The sequence below is a fragment of the Protopterus annectens genome, chromosome 3.part0, assembly GCF_019279795.1.
Source record: "Protopterus annectens isolate FY-2018-M chromosome 3.part0, PAN1.0, whole genome shotgun sequence".
Taxonomy (NCBI): domain Eukaryota; kingdom Metazoa; phylum Chordata; order Ceratodontiformes; family Protopteridae; genus Protopterus; species Protopterus annectens.
Genome location: NC_056731.1, coordinates 938,373,614 through 938,398,068, shown reverse-complemented (window position 1 = coordinate 938,398,068; position 24,455 = coordinate 938,373,614). Strand labels below are relative to the sequence as shown.

General features: G+C 42.7%; 1 protein-coding gene across 1 annotated transcript in view; it reads right to left on the bottom strand.

Annotated features, from left to right (window-relative positions):
* KIF13A (kinesin family member 13A) overlaps window positions 1–24,455 on the bottom strand; it is a 2,301,375-nt gene that overhangs the window by 489,558 nt on the left and 1,787,362 nt on the right. Inside the window, exon 24 of the mRNA XM_044065730.1 lies at window positions 16,704–16,781. Coding sequence (XP_043921665.1) covers window positions 16,704–16,781 — 78 coding nt within the window. The remainder of the gene's footprint in view (window positions 1–16,703; window positions 16,782–24,455) is intronic.

The following is a 24,455-nucleotide window of genomic DNA, read 5'->3' as shown; positions in this document are numbered from 1 at the left end:
AGTGTTGCTACACTAATTTCAGTCTGTCTTCCACCTTGTACCCACCCTCAGGAATTCCCCACAAGGGAATACGTTTCTAAGGATGGCTGAGGGAAGCATCTCTGTATGTTCATAAACATAAGTATAGTCAGGCTCCAATATGTGCATACCCCTGCATTGGAGAGGACTTTAAAAGTATACAGGTGTGAGGAATATACATAAGTGTCAGTCCTTCTCTGCATCGTCATATATGTTAATTTTCCAGGTTTTGCATCTATTCTAGAAGTGATAAGTTGCTCATCAAATGAGCTTCTTCGAGCATGCTCTTTACACCATCTGCAAGAAACTACTCTCCTCTTAACAACTCTGACTCCAAGGAACAGAAATGGAGCCCTGACTTGGACTCAGGAAACTAACGTTTGATTAACAGCCTCAGCACTGGAGGAATTGGAACAGTGATGGGTCATGACCCACTTACCTCTTCCAGAGGTAGGAAAGGTTGAGGAAAATGAGTGGATAGCCGCCATGTTTAGCCCATTGCATTCCCCCTTGCACTTTGCCAAGTGAACATGGAGATTACAGCACAAAAAAAGACAAAGCTCCAACTGCCTCAATGACTGAATGAATGGTGGCTCCTTTTGGTCAATCCTCACCCAACTGATATGGAGCAAAAAGGTCAACTAACTGGAAAGGAGCTGGTGATCACCAGACTGTGGGGGGTGTGTCTGCAAACACAGAGATAAAATATGTCCCCCTTTCCCTATGCAAGACAAGTTGTCGTCCATCTCTTCGATTTACTTCTCATCCAAGAACAAGACAATACACAAAAGCAGGAATGAGATATGGAGACACACAACCCAAGCTCATGTAACTCCTACACTGTACTCAGAAATGAATGCAAGAAAGAAACAAAAGCTCTGAAGATTTCATGATTCTTTGACTTCCACTACTGCAGATAAATAAGTAATACAAAGATTCAAGCTCTCCCTGCGTGAAAATTGAGGAATTGATAAAAAAAAAAAAAAAGAAAAAACAAGTAAAAGTTAACAATTTGAGTAAAACTGCTTAATAGCTAGTAATTACACCATCAACAAAAAACACCTTTTGAAAATGAAAAAGAAATCAACCAGAAAAGCATCAGCAGCTGGGAAAAAAACTTACAGCTGTTCAGCAAAAAGCATTTTCTATTGTAGCTTTAGCATACTGAAAGGCGTCCAGCAATTTAGAGGAAAAAATAAATCACATGCACTCCAAGGATGTTTTACATAAATAAGCTATTTGGGGAGTACATAAAATCAAATGGAGATTTTTTTTTATTACACCAGAGTAAATGGAATGGGTAAAACTGCATTACCTTTGTGAAAGGACAATAAACAATTAGACTGGTGTTCCACAGCATGATTTAAGAACAGAGAGAGCACATTTTGCGTATGTTCCAAATGTGGCCATCAGAAAGCCAATTAATAATGAAGCAATCATACTACCATTGAAACACTTCTGAAAAAAAAGTGTGTGCAATGGAAAAGTATTAGAATCTAGGGACAGCGGAGTGCTTGAGGAAAATAATTATTCACTGTACACTAGGAAGAGGAGAATCAGGTTTATCACAGTGTGTCTAGATGCAGGTGTGAGATTTAAACTGCTATATTAAGCCTTCAGAATATTTTTTTCCTTAGAGGATCAAAGTCATTTCTGGATGCAGAACAGGCTACAGTGGAAATAAAGTTTAGCCAAAAACAGTGAGCCAGCAAGCTGAAAAGGACTCTCTCTCTCTCAAACTCTGATGATAAGAATGCCTATAGAAAGACGCTGCCAGTGAAACATTTTCAGTTTTTTTTTCCAAATAAAATGATTGAGCAACAAGAAAAAAGCCAAGATCATCAGTAGAAGAATCGAGAGTACTTTGGAGAGTGAGATGATTTATGAAGAAGACCAGCAAGAAAGTTAAATTAGTTGACAAACTATAAAGCATCAGTCCCACTAGATGCAGATTAGACATGTAAACTGTGGTTCTGTAAAAAATGAAAGAAAGACTGGGAATTTGCTGACTGTGTTAAACTGGTGGGAGGAAACTGAATGGCTTGAAGAACTGACTTAAAAACAGCTTTTGCTCTTATTAACATCCGAATAAACTATCCTAATGCAAACTGCAGGCCATTTTGGGCAGTAATTATGTAAAGTATGCAGTCAAAGGCATTTTATGTGACTTGGAGGACTTTCATCAGTGACTGCTGTACTGTTGTAGTACATCAGCTTTATACACTATCAAGATAAAAAAAAAAGGCTTCAAGTTTAACATACAGGATTTTGAGTGGGTTGCTGATGCTAACAGACTTATTGTGCTGTTTGAGACATGGATGCCAAGAATTTCACCTCGAGAATTTCTTTCCAAGCCATAAAGCACTTATCAAGTGCTATCAGAAAGGCAGTGTGACAATCCCTTACATTTACTCTCACCTTCCATGCCTCTCAACTGTGCAAATTTTCTCAGAATGTCCATATTTTTGGCTCTTATGTTCAGTCCATTCCTCAAAGTCTGTGGTTTTCAGACAAATTACTGAGGACCAAATAAGGACATACATTTAGGTTTCAAACTTTGCATCCTTCAGAAAATGTAGGTGAATACATGTCCTGTTATTCTAGTAACTTTCTCAGTTTATAACAGAAAGTTAGGACATATCAGTGGACAGCAGGAAAAAAAAATATTTTACTCTGCTGCTGTCATTTGCAGCTGGTCAGTACTGGCAGCCTTTACTGCTTAGCCCAAGACCTGACCTTAACAACTTAAGCAGGCGGTATTAACATTTAAGGTCGGGTTTTGTGCCACTCTAGTAGATAAGTGTAGGTAAATTCTATTCACACAGGGTCTGTACAAGGAAAACTTAAAAAAAAATGCACATACAGACTACAGAATAGCAGAAAACTCAAATCTCTCTCTCGCTTTTTTTTATGTCTTCCAACAGAAGATTTAAGCAGTGTAGTTGTGAAATGTGACCTAAAGGCTGAACCTGTTCCTTTCTTGCTTTAATTTTGTAATCTGAGGATAATGCACAGTTGGTTCCAAGGGAGGGTCCCTTGTGTGCTAATAAATTTTAGTAAGTAGACTGGCTAATGATGAATGTTGTTAGTACATATGCTCCACAGGTTGGGTGTGCAATGGATGAGAAAGAAAAATGTTGGAGTGAATTGGATGAAGCGGTGATGACTATACCCAAGGGTGAGAGCGTGGTGATTGGAGCAGATTTCAATGGGCATGTTGGTGAAGGGAACAGAGGGGATGAGGAAGTGATGGGGTAGGTATGGTGTTAAAGGAATGCAGAAGGTCAGATGGTAGTGGATTTTGCGAAAAAGATGGACATGGCTGTGGTGAATACATATTTTAACAAGAGGGAGGAGCATAGGGTGACATACAAGAGTGGAGGAAGATGCACACAGGTGGATTATATCTTATGTAGGAGGGCCAGTTTGAAAGAGATTGGAGACTGCAAAGTGGTGACCAGAGAAAGTGTAGTTAGGCAGCATAGGATGGTGGTTTGTAGGATGACTTTGGTGATCAAGAAGAGGAGGAGGAGTGTGAGGGCAGTACCAAGGATCAAATGGTGGAAATTGAAAAAGGGTAATTGTGAGGTGGAGTTCAGGGATGAGTTAAGACAGGCACTGGGTGGCAGTGAAGAGTTACCAAATAGCTGGGTAACTACAGCAGAGCTAGTAAGGGAGACGGCTAGAAAGGTGCTTGGTATCACATCGGGGCAGAGGAAGGACGACAAGGAGACATGGTGATGGAATGAGGAAGTACAAAAGAGGATACAGGCAAAGAGGTTGGCAAAGAAGAAGTGGGATTGTCAGAGAGATGAAGAAAGTAGGCAGGAGTATAAGGAGATGAGGTTCATGGCAAAGAGAGAGGTGGCGAAGGCTAAGGATAAGGCATATGAAGAGTTGTATGAAAGGTTGGACACTAAGGAGGGAGAAAAGGACCTGTACCGATTGGCTAGACAGAGGGATCCAGCTAGGAAAGATGTGCAGCAGGTAAAGGTGATAAAGGATAATGAGAGAAACATGCTCACAAGTGAGGAGAGTGTGTTGAGGAGATGGAAAGAGTACTTTGAGGGGTTGATGAATGAAGAGAATGAGAGGGAGAGAAGGTTGGATGATGTAGGGATAATGAATCATGAAGTACAATGGATTAGCAAGGAGGAGGTAAGGATAGTTATGAAGAGAATGAAGACTGGAAAGGCTGTTGGCCCAGATGACATACCCGTGGAAGCATGGAGGTGTTTAGGTGAAATGGCAGTGGAGTTTTTAACAAAATTGTTTAATGAAATCTTAGAAAGTGAGAGGATGCCTGAGGAATAGAGAAAAAGTGTTTTGGTACCGATTTTTAAGAATAAGGGTGATGTGCAGAGCTGTAGTAACTACAGAGGGATTAAATTGATCAGTCACAGCATGAAGTTATGGGAAAGAGTAATGGAATAAGAAGTTATGTACCTACCATAACGTTCCATGTTAGTTGTCTTCTCTCGCCTTCTTTCTTGCTTGATGGGTTCGGCTTTAGCTCGAGAACTCCTTTTACCAGCTCGAGGCAGCCCCATATCCCATGAGATCTCGCTTTGTTGACAAAGGGCAATAACACAAGCATAAAATACTTCCCAAAGGAAGAAGAAACTTACAGATGGAAAAAGGACCAGGTCTGAATGGTCTTTAGCATAATAGTTTCTTATACAAGGTCTGTCAGGAGGCGTTATGGTAGGTACATAATGTTAAGTTGTCAATCTAGCACCTCTATCCTGGGTGGCTCAATGGAACAAACTCTTGAGGACTGTGGAGCCAAAACTGGCTCTGTCCCTGGAGGCCAAGTCCAATTTGTAATGGGAAACAAAAGTGAGCTGCACAAATAGTGTCCAAAGGCAGTCTAGCTTGAAAGGCTGTAGAAGTAGCTAAACTCCTAGTTGAATGTGCTTTAGGTTTTGAGCACAGCTGTTTTCCTAAATTTCAGTGATGAAAGAAAGCCATCTGGACAAAGTCACTTTAGAAACAGGAGGGCCTTTTTATTATCCATAGGAAACAAAAAGTTGATCAGATTTTCTAAATTTTTTGTTCTGTCCAAATAATATCTAAGCTGACGGTGAAGATAATGTAGCTTTTGTTCAGCTCTATCTGAATAGTTAGGAAAAATACAGGAGATCAATGGATTGATTCAGATTGTTTTTAAGCGACCTTAGGTAAAAGGATGGATTAGTTCTCAAAGATACTCTGTCTTTGTGAAAATCAAAAGGGGGTCGAACCGAAAGAGCATGAAGTTCAGACACCCTCCTGGCAGATGTAATAGCCACTAGGAATAACGTTTTCCAAGAAAGATATTTTAGGGAACAAGAAACAGCTGGCTCGAAAGGGGGAAGAATCAAGGATGTCAGCACTAAATTTAGATCCCACTGAGGAGGAGGATTCCTGATTGGAGGCTTTAGTAGGAAAATTCCTTTTAAAAAGGCCCTGCAGAGCCTATGGGACATAATATTATGATCTGCTATCCCGACATGAAAATCAGAAATAGCAGCTAACTGAACTCTGACTGTGGAAGAAGAGGAGCCTGCATGAAAAATCTCTGCTAAGAAGTCCAGAACTGCCTGAACAGGGGCAGTAAAAGGATCAATATTTTGGGCCTTAGCCCAATAAGAGAAACGTTTCCATTTGCTTGTGTAAATCCTCCTGGTAGAGGATTTTAGTGAATATGATATCTCTAACTGGGTTAGAGATCAAAGGAAGCCTGGCTAAGGAAGGAAGTGGAGCAACCATGCTGTGAGGTTGAGAGAGATTTGATGACCGCAGCTGACCGGACTGGTGAATCAGTAGATCTGGCACTGGGTCCAGATGCCACGGCTGCACCAAAAGGTGATGATGGAGGAACGGGAACCAAACTTGTCGAGGCCAGTAAGGGGCAATGAGAATCAATTTGGCTCTCAAAACGGTAGCTTTCTGGATCACCTGAGGGACCAGAGGAAATGGAGGAAGGCATAAAGAAGTCCCTGGGGCCAATCCTGGGTCAGAGCGTCTCTGGGGATGGCCTGATAGAGGAAGAGGCTGAAGAAGTCTGGACATTTGCTGTTTTGGGGAGTAGCAAAATTCCAGAAAAATCTCTTCCGCTACGATTCTTTTGAGAGACCACTCGTGAGGCATGAGAATAGCTCTGCTCAATCTGTCCGCTATAATGTTGGTTTTCCCAGGATATGATGTCGTTGCTACCAGAAACCGATGAGAGGAGATCGCCCATTGCCAAAGTCGGACTTGGTTCCGCCCTGTTTGTTGATATACCACACTACAGACATGTTGTCTGTGTGGACTGCAATTGTATCGGAAGAAAGTCGTTGAGGGCTTGCAACGTTAAAAGCACTGCTCTCATCTCCAGGACATTTATGTGCAGATGGTACATGAACCATCCTGCCCTGATAATGACCCCCACCCGATCAGGGAGGCATCCGTGGTGACAGTGGCTATCGGGACGGAGGTACAAAGCACCTGCCTTGGTGAACCTGAGACGATGTGATCCACCAAGCAAGATGTTCTTTGCATGTTTGTGTCACCAGAATCTGGTGCTGCATTTGGAGTTGCTGGTAGGACCACTGTGTGAACAGCATCCACTGAAGGAGGCGCATGTAGAATCGAGCCAGGGAAGAAGAGTAATGGCCGCAGCCATGAGACCTATACCTTTAGAACCATTCTGGCCTGTACTTTCTTGCTGGCCAGAATGATCCTGACATGAGTCTGAATGTCTGAAACTCTTTGTTCTGTAAGGGTAGCTGACATCCGAACAGTGTTTAAGTTTGCGCCTATGAAGGTAATAGACTGGCAGGGCGATAAGGATGTCCTTGTTGACTGAGATGCCCAAATGAGAACAAAGGTCTATTGTGTAATCCCTGGCTTGTATAAGCTGATGCCTGGTGGTGGCTGACAGGAGCCAGTCGTCGAGATACGGAAACACCTGGAATCCTTGACGCCTCAGGTGAGCCGTGACCACTGCCATGCATTTGGTGAACACTCTGGGGCTGTAGTGAGACCAAAGGTCAGGGCTCTGAACTGGAAATGACTGGACCCCAGCGCGGAGAAATCTCCTGCTGTGAATTTTGATGTGATAGTACGCATCCTGAAGATCTATTGAGCACATCCAGTTGTCCTTCTGTAAGAAGGGCAGAATTGACTGAAGAGTGACCATTCGAATCTTGTCTTCCTGACAGACTTGTTGAGTCTGCTGAGATCCAATATTGGTCTCCAGTCTCCCTTTTGGGGACCAAAAGAACCTTGAGTAGATTCCGGGCTCTGAATGGTCTATTGTAACTGGCTGAATGGCTCTTTTGCAGTAGTTTATTTCTAACTCTGCAATGTCCCTTAGACGGGTGGTACATCTGGAAAGGAACTTGAGGGAAGGACTTTCCTCGAAAGGAATTATGTAACCCTTGGATATGATCGACTGTACCCATCTGTCTTGAGTGAGGGAATGCCAGGCTTCTGGGTACAGTGATAATCTTCCCGACTGCCTCCAAGGAGGGACAGCCGGGCAACACCTCAGGGATGCTGAAAGGGCTTATCAGAGAGAGACTCCCTGTTTCCTGGTTCTTGGACCCCTCTGCCTCTAGACGGCGTCTGTTTGTTGTTACCCCTCTGCCTCTAGGGGTAAACTGACCCGTGACTCCTTGGGATTCATCTTCCCACCCTTCTGTCCTTTGGGATAAGGCCTAGAAGGGGTGGAAAACGGACTCCAACAGCAGAAAGAGTCTTGCCGTCCTGCTCACACCTGGTCAAGGTCTCCTTCACCTGAGGGCCAAACAAAGCTGACCCATCAAAGGGAGAATTTGTGAAGGACGCTTAAAAGGATCCAAAAATCACATAGCCGCATCCAGGCTTGGCGCCTAAGAGCCACACCTGTGCCCATCCGCAGCATAAGATATTAGCCGCATGGAGGAGTTAGCAATGGAATTGAGGGTTCCTAGCTGCAATCTTTTCTTGAGCCCCTGCAGCTGTAGGATCCTGAACTACTTCTCCCAGCTCCTTCAGGATATCTCTGGAGTCTGGTGAAGTGACAAAGATAATTCAGAGCAAAGGTCGCTGAGGAAAACATCCTATCCATGGTCCTAGAGTCCTTATTAGGAGGATGGACGGGCACGGAAGGATCTGCAAGTTCCTTTTTGGTGGCCGCAGCCACCACCATGGCATCAGCGGGACACCCTTGGTTAGGAATTGTTTGTCACTAGGGGCAGTGATAAATTTAGAAGGCCTCCTAGGGACTGGGTCTACAGAGTCAGGAGCTGTCAACCTGCATAAGGGCGGAGACACCCAGGAGGTGGAGGGCCGAGATCCAAACGCCTAGGTATACTGACTCATCCTCAGAGGGATTGTTGGTGGGCCAGTTTCCCCTCTGTTTGAGAAGTTCTAGGATGTCTGAAAAGGAGACATCCTCAGAGGGGGATCTAGGGGATCCCTCTGACTCATCAAAGTCAGTATCGAAGTGACAGACAGTCTACATGCTTCCTCTTACAAGTCCTCTTCCTAGGAGGATCTCCCAAACATCAGGAGAATCCTCGGAAGAGGGGAAATTCCCAATGGGGAAACCTGAGGCGGAGGATCTCTGGGTCCTGTAGCAAGAGAAGTGGCAGAGATGTCAACAGGTACCATAGAGGGAGGAGCTACGGGAAGAGACTGCTGACTGATACCAGTGGCCAGTACACTCTTCATCACTCGAATGCTCCTCCCAGGCAGGTCCGAGAGAACCCGCTCCAAGAGCTAGGAACTCCAGGAACCACTGAAAGGGAAGTCTCCGAGGCAGATGTCGGAGCCGAGCTCAAGGCTCCAAGGGAAGCGGGCTCGGACAAGGGTCCGATGCCACTCACCTCGGAGGAGACCATGGAAGCCCGACCACGAATCCCTCTAAGGAAGAGGAGATAAGAGTAGGGGCTGAAGGAACAGAAGGGGTATCCGTCCTCCAGCCGTAGCAGTAACCATGCCCGAAGACTCCAACTCCAAGCTCTGGGGTAGAGTTGAAGGAGGAACTGTAACGGTGGACCAACAGTCGCCTGCTGAGACGGACTGTGTAGCATTTGGGCCAGTACCTGTGACTTGAGTAATCTACTGACCACTCTCTCTAGTTCATGGTCTGACAACCTGGATGACCTTGAAGATCGGCCCGATGGCTCCGTCCGATAGAAGTATCGGCTCCAAGGAAGGAGACCTCGACCTCTTCCTGGAATGGGCCATCGGCGGATACTACAGATGCTGTCGGCACCGACGAGCCGACAGAGCGTCTCGATGTATCGCTCAGCCGGGCGATACAGCTACCAAAGTAACGGTGTGCCGACACCGATGCCTGTGCCACATGGGTGTCGGAGCCGACATCGGGTTCGCACCGATAGCCATCGGCAAAGCTTTGTGGATCCAGAATCGGCTCCAGCCGGATCTCGACTCGTCGGAGCCGAGGCCGCAGGCTTAGAAACAGAAGCCTGGGCCTTGGCAGTTTTAGTTGATTTTGGAGAGCCTCCGCTTAAGAAGACCCCTGAGAATCAACCTCCTGCAGGACTCTCTGGCTGAAGGAGTGACAAATAGCACAGGAGTCCTGCAGGTGAAGAGGGCCCAAACAATACAGGCAAGAAGTGTGACCGTCTGTCAGAGACATCTTCTGACAGCACGAGTCACACTTCTTAAAACCTGAAACCCTCTCCTTAGACATGGTGCCGACACAACACACACAGACACACCAGTCAAAATTAAATTAAACAAAATACCAAGAGGTATTTTATAAAAACACCAACACACACACCCTAACAGGGGATGGGATAGGGAAAATTGACTAACAAAAATTAAAAGAGACAGGGATTTCTGTCAGAAAAGGGTAGAAATAAATTTAAAGTATCAAAAATTAGTTTTAAACTAAAAGGGGCTTGAAATATCACAAATGTGAACTACTTACCAGGAGCTGGTAAAGAGAAGACCTCGAGATCTGGGTACTTACTGCCTTGCATCATGGGATATGGGGCTGCCTCGAGCTGGTAAAAGGAGTTCTCGAGCTAAAGCAGTATGGAGCCGAGGATCGGCTCCGAACCCATCAAGCAAGAATGAAGGCGAGATTGACAACTTAACATGCTAGGTTAAGAAGGGACGTGATGATTAGTGAACAGCAGTATGGTTTCATGCTGGGAAAGAGCACTACAGATGCGATGTTTGCTCTAAGAGTGTTGATGGAGAAGTACAGAGAATGTCAGAAGGAGTTGCATTGTGTTTTTGTAGACGTAGAGAAAGCATATGACAGGGTGCCTAGAGAGGAGTTGTGGTATTGTATGAGGAAGTCAGGAGTGTCAGAGAAGTATGTAAGAGTGGTACAGGATTTGTACGAGGGTAGTGTGACAGCGGTGAGGTCTGCAGTGGGAGTGACGGATGCATTTAAGGTGGAGGTGGGGTTACATCAAGGATCAGCTCTGAGCCCTTTCTTATTTGCAATGGTGATGGACAGGTTGACAGACAAGATCAGACAGGAGTCCTCATGGACTATGATGTTTGCAGGTGACATTGTGATCTGTATTGAGAGTAGGGAACAGGTGGAGGAGACCCTGGAGAGATGGAGATATGCTCTAGAGAGAAAAGGAATGAAGGTCAGCAGGACTAAGACAGAATATATCTGTGTGAATGAGAGGGAGGATAGAATAATGGTGAGGATGCAAGGAGTAGAGGTGGCGAAGGTGGATGAGTTTAAATACTTGGGGTCAATAGTTCACAATAACGGTGAGTGTGGAAGAGAGGTGAAGAAGAGAGTACAGGCAGGATGGAGTGGGTGGAGAATAGTGTCAGGAGTGATTTGTGACAGACAAGTACCTGTAAGAGTGAAAGGGAAGGTCTACAAGAGGGTAGTCAGACCAGCTATGTTATATGGGTTGGAGACAGTGGCATTGACAAAAAGGCAGGAGTTTGAGCTGGATGTGGTAGAGTTAAAGATGTTAAGATTTGCAATGGGTGTGACAAGGGTGGACAGGATTAGGTACAAGTATATTAGAGGGTCAGCCCAGGTTGGAAGGTTTGGAGACAAAGCCAGTGAGGCAAGATTACGTTGGTTTGGACATGTGCTGAGGAGGGATGCTGAGTATATTGGGAAAAAGATGCTAAGGATGAAGCTAGCAAATCTCGAGTCGCACCTCACAGGATATAATAAGGGCTGGTTATATTTGGAACTCTCTTGCCAATTTCATGAAGGTAGAAGAAACAACAGAATATCCTTGCCCCTATTACTCACTGCTGCATAATTCACCAAGATCTGTGTGGGTAACCGATCTTTCAGCTGTTGTAATTTATAACTGCATCACTATATGTCATTTATGTCACGGATCACTGCCTGATCCATCTGGTTATATAAAGCTGGTCAGCATGTCATCTCTGCAACAGGTATTGTCCATGTGTCTTGCATGCCAATAAATTTGCCAATCCAATTTTATTTCTTCATTATCAAAAGTAATACCTTTCTGCCACCTGCTCTCAAGCATGTCCTTTTCTGTCATGACACACTCCTCTGCCTGCCTTCTCTGTTACTTAACTTATAAGCAACGGCATGGTATCTAGGTCCAAAGAGGTAATCATACCATTATAATGAGAAATCACACCGCTAAGAAAAGTACATCTGGCGGAGACTACTCTGCATACATTCCTAGTATTCTTTTTGTGTCCCACGTTACCATACAGCTGTACTAGTACAACTCCTCCAGAAGTAGAAAACACTATCCTTAAAGGACAACAACGGGATTCTATTATTAATGTTCAAGTTCTCTGTCCTTTTTCTCCCTATTTATTGTCCCTGCTATGAATTAATAACACACCATTCAAAATATTTTAAATTGACTGTTTCTCTCTACTAGTACAGTACACATTAGCCTTATCACTTTGTCAGCTAGGGAAGTTAGGTGTGAAGGGTATGGGAGATGAGTCATAGTACAATTCAGGCTTCACAAAAAAAAAACTGCCATTTAGCCATTCTAAAAAGAAGCAGCAGTAAAAAGCACTTTGAAAGTCTGTTCTGTGGCATTTGCACTGTTTGTGTTTTAAGTAGTTACTGAACGGCATGACATTTATTTATTTATTTCCAGTTTGATGACCAGGGAGGTCCACTGGGCTCAGGGAGCCCGTTTTCAGTGGAGGCCCGGGGAGAAAAGCTCCACATTACATAGTTTAGTTACATATACAATCATAGTAAAGAAGACACAATTACAATTTCATTCCATGCTAGAGAACAGGAATATATTCTTTGTTTACATAGTACCTAAATATTTAGGATGGCAGTGGTAACTTAATTGAGAGGGAGAATAAAAACTTAGAAGGAAAAGAAAGAAAAAAAAGGTGGGATGGGTTATTTATAATATGTGCAGTTACGTTATTTACAATATGTACATTTATGCTAGGTTAGCTTGTACTCAGAGTTAGTCAGGAGTTTAAGGGGTGGATTGATTATTAGGCTAGGTGGGGAGAGTGCAGTTGCATTTCCTGTTACAGGAAAGGTAGGAATGTAGCTGAGTTTTAAAATTTTCATAGTTTTCACAAGTCCTTAGAGAAGAAGGAAGAGAATTCCATTTTTTAGCTAAGGAAAAGGACAGAAGCAGCTGACCAGCAGGACGATTGGGGTGCGGACAGTGATTAGGATTTGGTGAGTAGATCTTAGAGTTTTCTGAGTGGTGTAAGGTTGAAATATGTTGGTTAGTGCTGGGCACTTAGTAGGTTGAAAAATTAGTCTGTGGGCTGTAGTAATTTGGAGACAGTCTAGATGGTTGGAGAGTTTAAGCCAATTTAACAAATGAAGGGCAGTACAATGATGGGAGGAGAATTTGGCTTTGGTTGCAGATTTAGAAATCTTATAACAAACTTCCAATTTGGAGGAGAGAGAGGCAGATAAGTTTGTTAGTAGAGGAGCGAAATACATTAGTGAGGGGAGTAGATAGGTAGTGGTGAGAGTTTGGTGGAAGGAGAGAGAAAGTATAGCATACCAAGTTTTATATGGGTTTTCTGAATGTTTTGCTGGATGTGAGTGTCGAATGTCAGGTGTTCATCAATAGTAACCCCAAGTAGTTTAGTGAAGGGAACAACCTCTATAGTAGAGTTGTTTTGGCTAATAATTTGGAATGAGTTTTTATCAAAAGGGGAAACTTTTGAGGGAGAGAATAATAGTATTTTGGATTTATTGGCATTTAGTGAGAGGTGGTTTTGGAGCATCCAGTTTTCAGTGGTGGAGAAAGCAGTTTGGGTCACTGTTTGAAGCTCTGAGAGGTTAGAGGCGCAGCAGACTAAAGTTGAATCGTCTGCATATTGTGCAATTTTGGTGCTGGATATGGCTTTGTGGAAATCATTAATAAATATGTTGAATAGCATTTGACAGAGTATGGATCCTGGGGTACACCAGTGGGGGTAGGAAGGAAGGTTGAGGTGCCTTTCCCCCATTTCACAGCTTGAGACCTGTCAGAGAGGTAGCTTGAGAACAAGGATAAGGTATTCTTGGAGAGATTAAGGTTAGAAAGATGGTTCAAGAGATGGGTGTGGGAGATGGTATTGAATGCCTTGGACAGATCTAGTAGAACTGTTGATACTATTTTTCCAGAGTCACGGGCAAGATTTATTGTGTCTAAGAAGGAAAGAAGGGCAGTGATAGTACTATGGCCAGGTCGGAAGCCATGTTGGTTTGGAGTGATTAGTTGATGATTGGCTAATAATTGCGTAAGCTGAAGGTGGATGCATTTTTCCAGAAGTTTTGAGATTGGGGAGAGGATAACTATGGGGCGGTAGCCATGTTGGTTTGGAGTGATTAGCTGATGATTGGCTAATAATTGCGTAAGCTGAAGGTGGATGCATTTTTCCAGAAGTTTTGAGATTGGGGAGAGGATAACTATGGGGCGGTAGTTAGAGATGTTATGGTTTTTGCCTCCTTTATGGAGAGGTAGAATAAATGCAGCCCACCATAATTTGGGCACATAGGATTCCTGCAAGGATCTATTGATCAAGATGCTAATGGGGACAGCGATACCATCTGCAGCTATTTCTAGGAAGGAAGATGGGACATTGTCAGGGGCATTGGAGCATGGTTTTAATTTAGGGAGTGATTTTTTTTATGTGGGAGGTTGAGATGGGTTTAAGTTCAAATATTGGAGGAGGATTGGGGGCAGAGGGTGGTGTAGGGGATGAGGACAACTGGATAGGTTGAAGGGAAGGGCTATTGTTAGGGAAGGTCTTGGTCAGTTCTGCTATGGAGTTGAAGGAGTTGAATACAGTACAAGTCAAGTCTCCTGCTATGAGCTGTTAATCACAGCAGGTAGCAGCTCAAATTACCCTTAGCACTTTGTCAGCTAGGGAAGTTAGGCGTGAAGGGTGATGGGAGATGAGTCAGAGTAGTACAATTCAGGCTTCACAAAAAATGCAGTTTAGTCATTCTAAAAAGCAGCAGCAGTAAAAAGCAGTATGAAAGTCTCTTACGTGGTATTTGCACTGTTTGCGTTTTAAGTAGTCATTGAACGGCATGAAATGTTACTTAAAACAAACCGACTGAGACAGCAGTGTATACATGTAAAATCATTGTAGTGACAGAAGCTTTAGGAAAAAAGAGGCTTGCATGATGGAACTTTTTACAGATGAACACTGCATTTTGGGATACCTAGAGGCAGACTAAACAATCAGAATTGCTTCAAGATGCCAGACCCCATGTGGTCAGACTCAGAAATTACACATAAAAATATTTTAAAAACCTGTAAATAGTCCCAGAGTGGTGTTACAATGTAGGAAACACCAAACCATGATGAAATGATCATGTTTTTTGAGTCTGTGGGTCTGGTTCTCCTTTAAGGTGTTTACTTCACAGACACAAGGTACATGGTTTGAGGCTTGCCTTTAAAGGGAAATTGACTTGGCTTAAAATGGCTTGCAAGGGCAGCTAGCCTAGTTCTTACTATGAATTAAAAAGTGTGTGTGTGCGTGTGTGTATATATATATATATATATATATATATATATATATATATATATATATATATATATATATATATACGCACACACACACACTGCACCTACCCCTTTTTCCTTATAGGTTCATAGGTAGTTACTAGACATGCAGTCCAGAAAACCACTGAGGAGCATAGCCAAATTTCTCAAATGCCCAAAATCAATTACTGGTCAACTGACTTGCTCAAGGTCACACAACAGGCAAATGAAGGCTGAGGGAATCAAGTCCTGTAACACAGGAAGCATGTCATTAATACCCTGTGCTGCCAAGTTTATCTTGTGTCTTTTTTTCTCTACTAACATCAGCTGGTTTCATTCATTTAAGAACCTCATATTTGGTTCCTTTTGTATTTTTCTGAACTTTGATCGCAAATGTTAGTTAACTTTTGTATACGATTATCTGCTTTATGACTTGTAGTACACTGGCTTCTGCTTATGTTGCCCTTGTATCTAAGGCTATGGCTAAAAATGGTCTGGCGGGATCATGCCATGCACCTGGTTAATAAAAACCTACATGAGCAACAACAAATGATGAGTATGCTATGAGCTGAATTGATTACATGAACATCCAAGCTTTTTGTGAAGCATGATCCCAAAGGGCGAATGCCTTACAGGCCTGCGTGTGTAGCAGTGTGTGTGCTCACCACTCAACCAAGCAAGTATTATTTCACTTATGAAATGGCATGACTTTCTGTACAGCAATCATATTTTAGGGAGGGCTTCCATTTGAAGTGCGTGATGAGCATATTTGATGCACAGCCGTTTGCTAAGCCCATTTAAATATAGCTATACACACACACACACACACACAGAATACACAAATATGCCACGCACACATTTAAAGAAAGGCATGCAAATGTATGTGGTAACACCAATGACTGCTATTACCATTTATTTTTTCCTAAATTCAGACTCCAAACCTCTTTTTCCTCTCTGTGATCATCCACATCTACTATGGTTTTAAAACACTGCAAGGTGGCACACTTGATCAAAACAGAACTACATTTCCCCAGTTAAAAAGGGCACCCATCCTGCATAAGGTTTAACCAGAACCTCAACAATTGCAATTGTGGAGACTTTATAAAGATTCCGTGCAGACTGCTTTATCAGAAATACTGGGTGAGCAAACTGGTGCAACTAAGAAAATTATTTGTTGAGCAATGGTACCAAATCGGAATTGCCTAAACATAGCAAATCCTTGCTGAGTACAATTGCGGTGGCTGCCAAAAAAGCAATTACTAGAAAATGGAAATCAAAGTCTAAACCACCTTTATTAGAAGTAGTGAATACAGTTGTTGTTTGTCTTTTCGGCTTTTCCCGGCTAAGGGTTGCCACAGCAGAAAAAAAAACAACCAGAATTGGGATCTTTAGAAAAGGGTAGGAGCAATTTGCATAGGAAAAAACAGGAACTGTAGGAACAATACATGCAGAGGAGGAATGTGGTTTAAAAGAAGGCAGGACTGGAATGAGCTGTGTAATGTTTGAATAAGTGATGCATAATGTTTGCAACTACAATTGTAGCAAAATTGTTTGTAATGTACAATATTTGCAACTGGAATTGTGTCAGTGTGGTTTGTTTTCATTTATATAAATGTAAGATTGCGTACGTCATACGTGATAATTTAATAAGGATGTTTCTTGTTTAAAAAAAAATTGCATTTGGGGCAGCCTGTTGTAGTTTTAATTCCTTAAAATAAAATGTCAACTTTTCATTATATTTGTACTTACTTGATGAACATTTGGTGTGCTGACACTCCTCCGTATGTGTCTTCCCTTGGCTGAAAGTGCTTCTTTAACAGTGACTGCCTAAAACCAGAAATCCTCAGAATGATTATACTGCTCACAACCATACATGCAAAACAACTGTTACTATTAACCATTAATAATAACAAGGTAAAGAAGAAGATGCATAAAAAGCATTCTAATGATGCAAAGTATTATGGAAGTAATTTTTTTTTTTTTTGGTACATGGGTAAGCCTCTTGGGTAGAAACTCTTGTCCTCAAGGGCAAACCACAAAGAATATGTGTCTAAAGACTTGCTCAGAATCATACAACATGCAAGTGAATGGTGACAGAATGAATCAGAGACTTGCTGTATAAGGTTGATTTATGGCTACTTTAATGGCACATAACGTTTTCAAGAATGCATATCTACCCTGCTGTAAGAAGGAAAGTGCAGTTGTGTAAGTGAACTTACCATAACAGTAGATATTCTAATAGATTACTGCTCATAGGTGTGTACTACGCTAATGGCCCTGGAGCCTTTACAAGCCTAGCCCATAGGATTACTCTGGCATTGTGACACCCGACCTTAATTCCCAGTGCCTCTGTCGAGTAAAGTCACTGGAGTGATCCCTGGGGTGAATTTTCTATTTCCCATCCACGCATCAATACTTCACTTGAAGAGGGCCAGTGAGGTGCACTGCTCGACATGTATGGGAAGTGTATTCCACAGCATGGGCAGTTTCTAAGTTATTAACCTGTCCCTTCAGCATATTCTGTTGATTATGGTAATGAGGTTGAGGTCTCTGAAGTGTGTGGTGCAGAGGGATTGGGATTTCTTTAGATGTAGCACTTCTAACAGAGCTGGGTCAGACATGGCTTTGTAAGTCGAGCAGAGATCGCCTCTAAGTAGCCGATATGTGACAGAGAGTAGTTGGGAGTTTTTTTAGTCTGTCCATATAGGACAAATGTTTAAGGCCTAGGATCCTCTTTGTGAGGTACTTTTGCAGCCTCTCCAGTTCATAGGTAGGTATTAGGCTATCTGCCCGAAGGCATTTATAAGCCCAGCCAGAATGTAAAAAAAAATTGAAAAGACCAACGGTTAGACCACAGCTGAAGATAAAAATGGAATAATCCACGTCAGGAAATAAATCACTTGCAGCTTCACAGTAGTGCCCTTTATAAAACCAAAAGTTGTAACTGAGATGTAGTAGTCAAGGTAGGAAACGGTTCATTTGCAGTTTCACACCACTTTATTAAACAAGAGTAAGCGCTTTCGCGATCTAAGTCAGCTGATCGCTTCTTCAGACTCATAAAAACAGTTAAAATATTGGTATTTAAAATATGGTTCAACCAATGAAAACACATATAGAACTATGACATAGACTAATTAAAATTGCATACATCAGTACATTCATTTGCCTTATATTCTGCATAAGATGAAATAAAGTATACATATAATGGACACACTAGCCAGAATGTGTTGGCTTTCGCCGCCCCCTTAGATTAGTTCCCTGTGCCTCTGTCCAGCAGAGCCACTGAAGTGATCCCCGGGGTAAACTTTCTGTTTCCCATCCACTCGTCAAAGTTTCTGAGCTAGCGAGAAGCTCTGCCTAATGTAGACTGGAATCTTGTTCCAAAGCATGGGAAGTCTCTGGGACAGGAATCTATCCGTCCAGCACATCCTATTTACTGTTGTGGTGAGGTTTAGATCCCTAGAGCATGTGGCTTGAGGGGATAAGGTTTTCTTTAGGTGGAACATGTCCATCAATTCTGGGTTGGACATGGCCTTGTATGTCGGGCAGAGATCACCTCTGAGCAGGTGGTATGCAACAGAGTACAGCTGGAGTTTCTTCAGTCGAGCTGCATAGGGCATTTGTTTGAGACCAGGGATGTGGATTTTCAAGGTGATTAGTTTGTGGTTGGATCTAACCAGGGGAGGAGTTGACTACTGCTGCATAGCAATGGTTGCCCATGTTAGTAATGACCAAGTCAAGGATGTTACTACCTCTAGTGGAGGTAAGAACGAGCTGATCCAGGCCAAGGCATTCAAATTAATGAATTCCAGGAAACGCTGGGCAAGTGTATTGGTACATGAGTAGTTTTCCCAGTTAATGGAGGGTTAGTTGAAGTCGTCCAGTATGTGAGTGCTAGGTTGAACCTTAATATTCTCCAGGGTGCTTAGGAACGTGGAGTGTGAGTCTTGGGACATGGTTGGGGACTTACAGCAGGCTACGACCTGAATCGCTGTCTTACCCAATGTTAGCTGCACCTGAAATATCTCAGATGCGTTATGTTGGGCTACCAGTCTGGACGTGTGTGTATGAATATGGAAACATTACCCCCTTTGGACCTTCAGTCTAAGTTCTGGGGCCGAAAGGTATGGAATGAATTACAGCCTGGTAGTGCAGGGGTGCTTTCTGCTGCGTTGAACCAGGTCTTTGTTATGGCACAAATGTCAATGTTCTCCATTTTAAGGAGTGCTTGAGCGAGTGCATTTTGAGATTTAGACTTCTAGCATTGAGCAGCATTACCCTCAGATTGCATTTATTTGTAGCTGTTATGGTGGTAATCTGGTCTTTGGAACACCACTTAAAAAAGGCACTATAGGGGTGGCAAGAGCCTTGGCCAGTATCCGGAAGCACAGGGGTGACAGATGTAGGCCATCTCTGGCAAAGCATTGAGGTCTGTCAATCATGTCATCCCAGGCAGATACTGGATCCCCTTAGAATGACACTGAAACTTAGCCAATTGTGGAAATTCATCATTTTCTGCTTGCACTGTGGTATCATTCTGGGTGATGGTAGGATACTGCTCAGGGCTAGGGTCATACCCGCCTGAGCTATATAATCCGAGAGCTCATCCATCTCTCTTTTCATGTAGTCCAGGGAAGTACGTCTCAGGTCATTTGCACCTACATGTACAATGACAGAGTCATATTTGTACCTGTTGTCTTATGGGACCCGAGTGTGTGCGTTATGTGGCGGATCCTAGTGCCGGACAGGCAGCTGACTTTTACTTTCTCCTTATTCAACCTAGTGAGTGGGACATCAGTGTGCTTCACTATCAAGCCACCTATGACTAGTGTGCTGGGCATGTTGTTTTGCCTTAGGGTCTTTGGTTGAGTGACACACTGTTTAGGAGAGTTGTGTGTCTCGTGATTAGTGTTGTGTTGTGGTGGTTGAGTGCATTTCTGCCTTGGAGGTCTCTGCTGTTTGGGTAGATTTTTACTGAGAGCCTCTGCGAAGGTGGGTGTGTGATTTGTGTTTTTATGTGAAGGCAGTGTTGGCGTGTGTTCTGGAGGACTATATGTTCCATGTGGTGTGGTGCAAATGTTGACCTTCTCCTCCTGACCAGCTATTCCAGTGTTGGCCGGAGAGTGCATGGCTTCCAATTTGGATATATAAGTACATCTCTCGCAAGTCTGAGTGTTGGGAGGTAAGAGGAAAGGGTTGTCAGTATAACATGAGGCAGTTGCTACATTGCCTCAGGATCCCCAAGTTCACCAGGTTAACAGGAGAAAGCACAGGGAACTGACCTTTAGACATGCCTGGAGGGGTAGGCATTAATAATAAGTACTGGAGCAGTTTCCTTGTAGAACATTTAGTGCTGGTAGCTCTTTTGTGTGCTACAATAATTACTACAAGAAGTCTAGTAAAGTGCTAGATTAATAAGCTAGTAAAAGTGCAGGAGAGGAGAGAATTAGTAGATCTAAGGGAAAAATTGAAGAGCAGACTATGACAATGCTCAGAAGCTTACAAACAGTCCTAGATACAGTAAATCTGTATCTGGACTAGACTAGTTACAGGAAAGGTGGAAAAGCAAGCAGAAATGCGGGCTTTTAAACCAGAAAGTTGAAGAGATGGAAAAACTGCCCAAACAGCCAACAGACTACAATTTCTGGGCCAAAACCCACTCCTCATGTGGTAGATAGGCTACCTACTGCTTACCACTCCCACTGATAAGCTAGAAGGCTTCCCTCCAACACAGAAAGACTTGGGGGGCTCAGAAGCTTACAAACAGTCCTGGATACAGCAAATCTGTATCTGGACTAGACGAGTTACAGGAAAGGCAGGAAACAAGCTTAGAATTCTTTTTTTTTTTTTTACAGAAAAGCAGCTAAAACAGCACTAAAAACAATTCAACTGCAGCGCAAGCTAGCACACGAGTGTGTAGCAGTATTAAAGCAAGTACAGTTTAAATAAATGCAATTTATTCAAAATGTATTCTGAACTGCATAAGTTCCAAGTTATTTGGGTTACATCAAAGCATGAGTGTTGTCTTCCCATGCGCTCTGCCAGGAGCTCAAGCATAGCACCATATAAAAGGCAGTCAGAATTCCAAAAGCATAAGCTCTTTCTTGATCCAAGAATGGAGGCAATAGCTATGAAAGGAAAAATGATAAGAAATGTAAAACAAGAATTACTATATATACAAGGTTTTGTGTGTGTGTGTGTGTGTGTGTGTGTGTGTGTGTGTGTGTGTGTGTGTGTGTGTGTGTGTAAAACCCACATTGAAAATACAGCTCAACTACAGAAAGGAGACTGGAGTGAGGGGAAGGCTACTGTAACAGAGAGCATGAGGAAGAGTTTAAGAATCTGGGAGTCCATAGAGAATCACCCTAGCAAAACCTGCTCTGGACCTGGAAAATTGAATCCAATCTGTAGTGCTTTGTAAATGTATGTACAGAAGACCATGTTGCTGCCTTTACATTGATTCTATAGTCCAACCCTTTGCAGAAAGCCATAGAAGAAGCCAAAGCCCTGTCCTAACCCTGATTGCTAATATCATCTCATGGTGAGAATAGCAAAAAGAAATTGCATGAGACAACCATCTCCAAAATGTCTGCCTTGACTCTGGTTCTCTGTTTCTCTTTTCTTCACAGGTGACCATCTTAAAGGATTTAGTTTTGTCTAGGGAGCATATGAGCAGCCTATGGACATCTAGAGCATGACAACTTCTATCTTCCTTGTTTTAGGTTCTTAGACTGTCTCAATGTAAACTCTGGCGACTTTAAGAATAAAACAAAGATTAGTTCTCAAAGAAACTTGTCTGAGGAAAACGACACACGGTTGACTCACCATAACAGCTTTTCAACAAATACTCTTTTAGCACAAGTCAGAGCAATGAGCAAAACAGTCTTCCAATGAGAAAAGAGTAAGTTGTGGCTCAAACTGAAAAAGTGAAAGCTTCTCGTGCACAAAATTTGATTCCAAGGAGGAGCCACCCATTTTCTAGGTGGACAGACATGTAAAATTATTTTCAAAAACTGCTTGACATACAAATATGTATGAAGGGGGATCCAAGGGCAGACATGCAGAAATGGCCAACAAATAAATCTCGACAAAAGAGCAAGAAAGGCCAGAAGACAACTCACACAAATAATCAAGAAGCAGAGGTGGCTGGGACTTAAGAGAGTCCTGGCTCCTGGAGTGGCATCAACTAGAAATTGTTTTCTACTTACACATATATGATTTTCTAGTAACAGTTTTTTTTTTAGCCTCCTTCATTACCTTTTGTACATCCTGAGAACGAAAGGTACCTAAAAAGAATCAAGATTATATCACAGTCAACTGTTGAGATTTTAAGTTGGGTTGTATCAAACAATCCATGTTTTATGAGAGTAAATCCAGTCACAGTGAGGAAACCTGTGGTAACTGCCCTTGGCCTGTTTCAAAAGAAAGGAGAACTACTGTTGCCCGGGCCAAAAGGGAGGCACCACTACTATCTTTGGGGAGTCCCTGGATATCAGTGGAAAAGCATAAAGGAACATTACAGTCCATGTAGACGAGAAGGAATCTGTTTTCTAGGCCTGTCTGCAAGAATCCTGGAGTAGAATTTCTCTGTTCCAAGAGGAGGCAAACAGATCTATTTGAAGTGTTCCCCACATCTGGATCAGTTCCTACAAGATCTCTGGGTGCAGTTTCAATTTGTGTGGGTCTGTCCTGGCCCTGCTTAGCTTGTCTGCTACAATGTTTTGCTCTGATGGAATGCCTGAAGCCTAAAGAGTCAAATAGAGCTGAGTTACTACCTAAGAGACTATTACAGCAAGTCTTCAAAGGGATAAGATGTGGTACCCTATGTTTATGTACCACATTATGAGCTACTGTCTGTGAAAACTTGCTGAGGTCCAAGAGACCAGAGATGACTTAGGGCTTTCAAAACATTTATTGCTGCCACCTCTGACATTTATGCAATTTATTTCTGTCCTGTTTGTTCCACAGACCTTGCACTTTCACTCCTTAGGACACAGCTTCACATGCCAGATTTGAAGCAATCATTGTGAAAGATTGAAGAGGAAGCAGAAGGGAAAATGGGGAGACCTGGACTACGAAAGACCTAATATACCCACCATAGGACATCCCTCCTTACAACCCCCAGAGCTGGGATCTGAAAAGATAAAAGGGTGCACATGTGAGTCTAGAGACTTGAGGTACCACTGAATTGTTCTTGTGTGAGATCTGGTCAAGGGAATTCTGGAAGCCATGCACCTCAAAATCCTGATAAACTTCCTGTCAGATACCTCATTTTGATTGTAAAAACTTAAGGAGAACTTTTGAGATATCTCTACCTTAAAGTGGTTTGTGGAAGTGTTCTTCTGTTCAGCAGTTTGCTTCAAACATTTCCTCAATTGCGAGTGACGTGCTTTGAATCTATTCATACACAATTGTGTTGGAACTATTTTTGTTGCCTGTGGCTGCCTGTTGCTCCTTGGTGTCTTTTGTGTTTATATCTCTACCTTGTCCAGAGAAAGAAAAAGAAAGGCCCTTTCCAGGGCAGAATCCAACAGACAACCCAGAAAAAACATTCTGTGAGCAGATATGAGAAAATATTTCTGTAATTTCAATTGAAAACCCAGACTGAGTAGAACATACTAAACACTTGCTAAGGACTCTTGATAACTGCAAATATAACACAATCATTCAAATATGGAAAGATGTGGATGCCTTGAAGTCTTCAATAAGCGATTACTGGAGCCAGGCACTTTATAAATTCTCTTAGAGAAATAGACAGTCCCAAGTGTAAGGCAGAGAACTGATAATGTCAGCCAGATACAGAAAAATCTTAAGAAATGTCTGAAATGTTTACCAATGGAAGTGTAATGGTAGACATCTTTTAAATCTACCTTTACCATAAAAGTTGGCAAAGGAGCGAGACTTAGGATCTGATGGGATAACATTTTGAACTTTGGGACCTTGACAAAAAGACTGAGAAAAGAAAGGTCTAGCAAAGTTCCTTGCTTCTTTCTTTGGCACCAGAAAAACCCAGCATAAAACCCAGTTCCCATCTTGCAGGAAGGCACTGGTTCTATGACTCCTTGAAAGAACTGTATGAGAACTGAGGGAAAGAGGGACATTTGGTTTACTAAACAAGGTGGAATCTCCTGGAAAGGAGGGAGGGACTCCCACTGACAAGTGTACCCCTGTTGAATGACATTCAGAACCCATTTGTATTAAACAATCTGGTGCCACAAAGGAAGTTGTGGACTCACTTTCTGGGTTATCATCGATTCTGTGGCGCTTTCACTTTCTTTTGGTAGCCTCCTCGCCACTGCATTTTAAAAACATGCTTGTTGGCATATTGCTGCTTGAATTGCGTTTTGAAACAGGGAGCTGAGGTAGAAGGAAAACATTTAGATGCCTTAAAAATAGAAAGGTTGGAAGACTTGGTCACCCCTTGACTCAATTTTCCCCTCTCATCAAACCTCTTAACACCTCAGCTGCAGAAGGGCGAAAAATAACTTTCTTGTCCAGGGG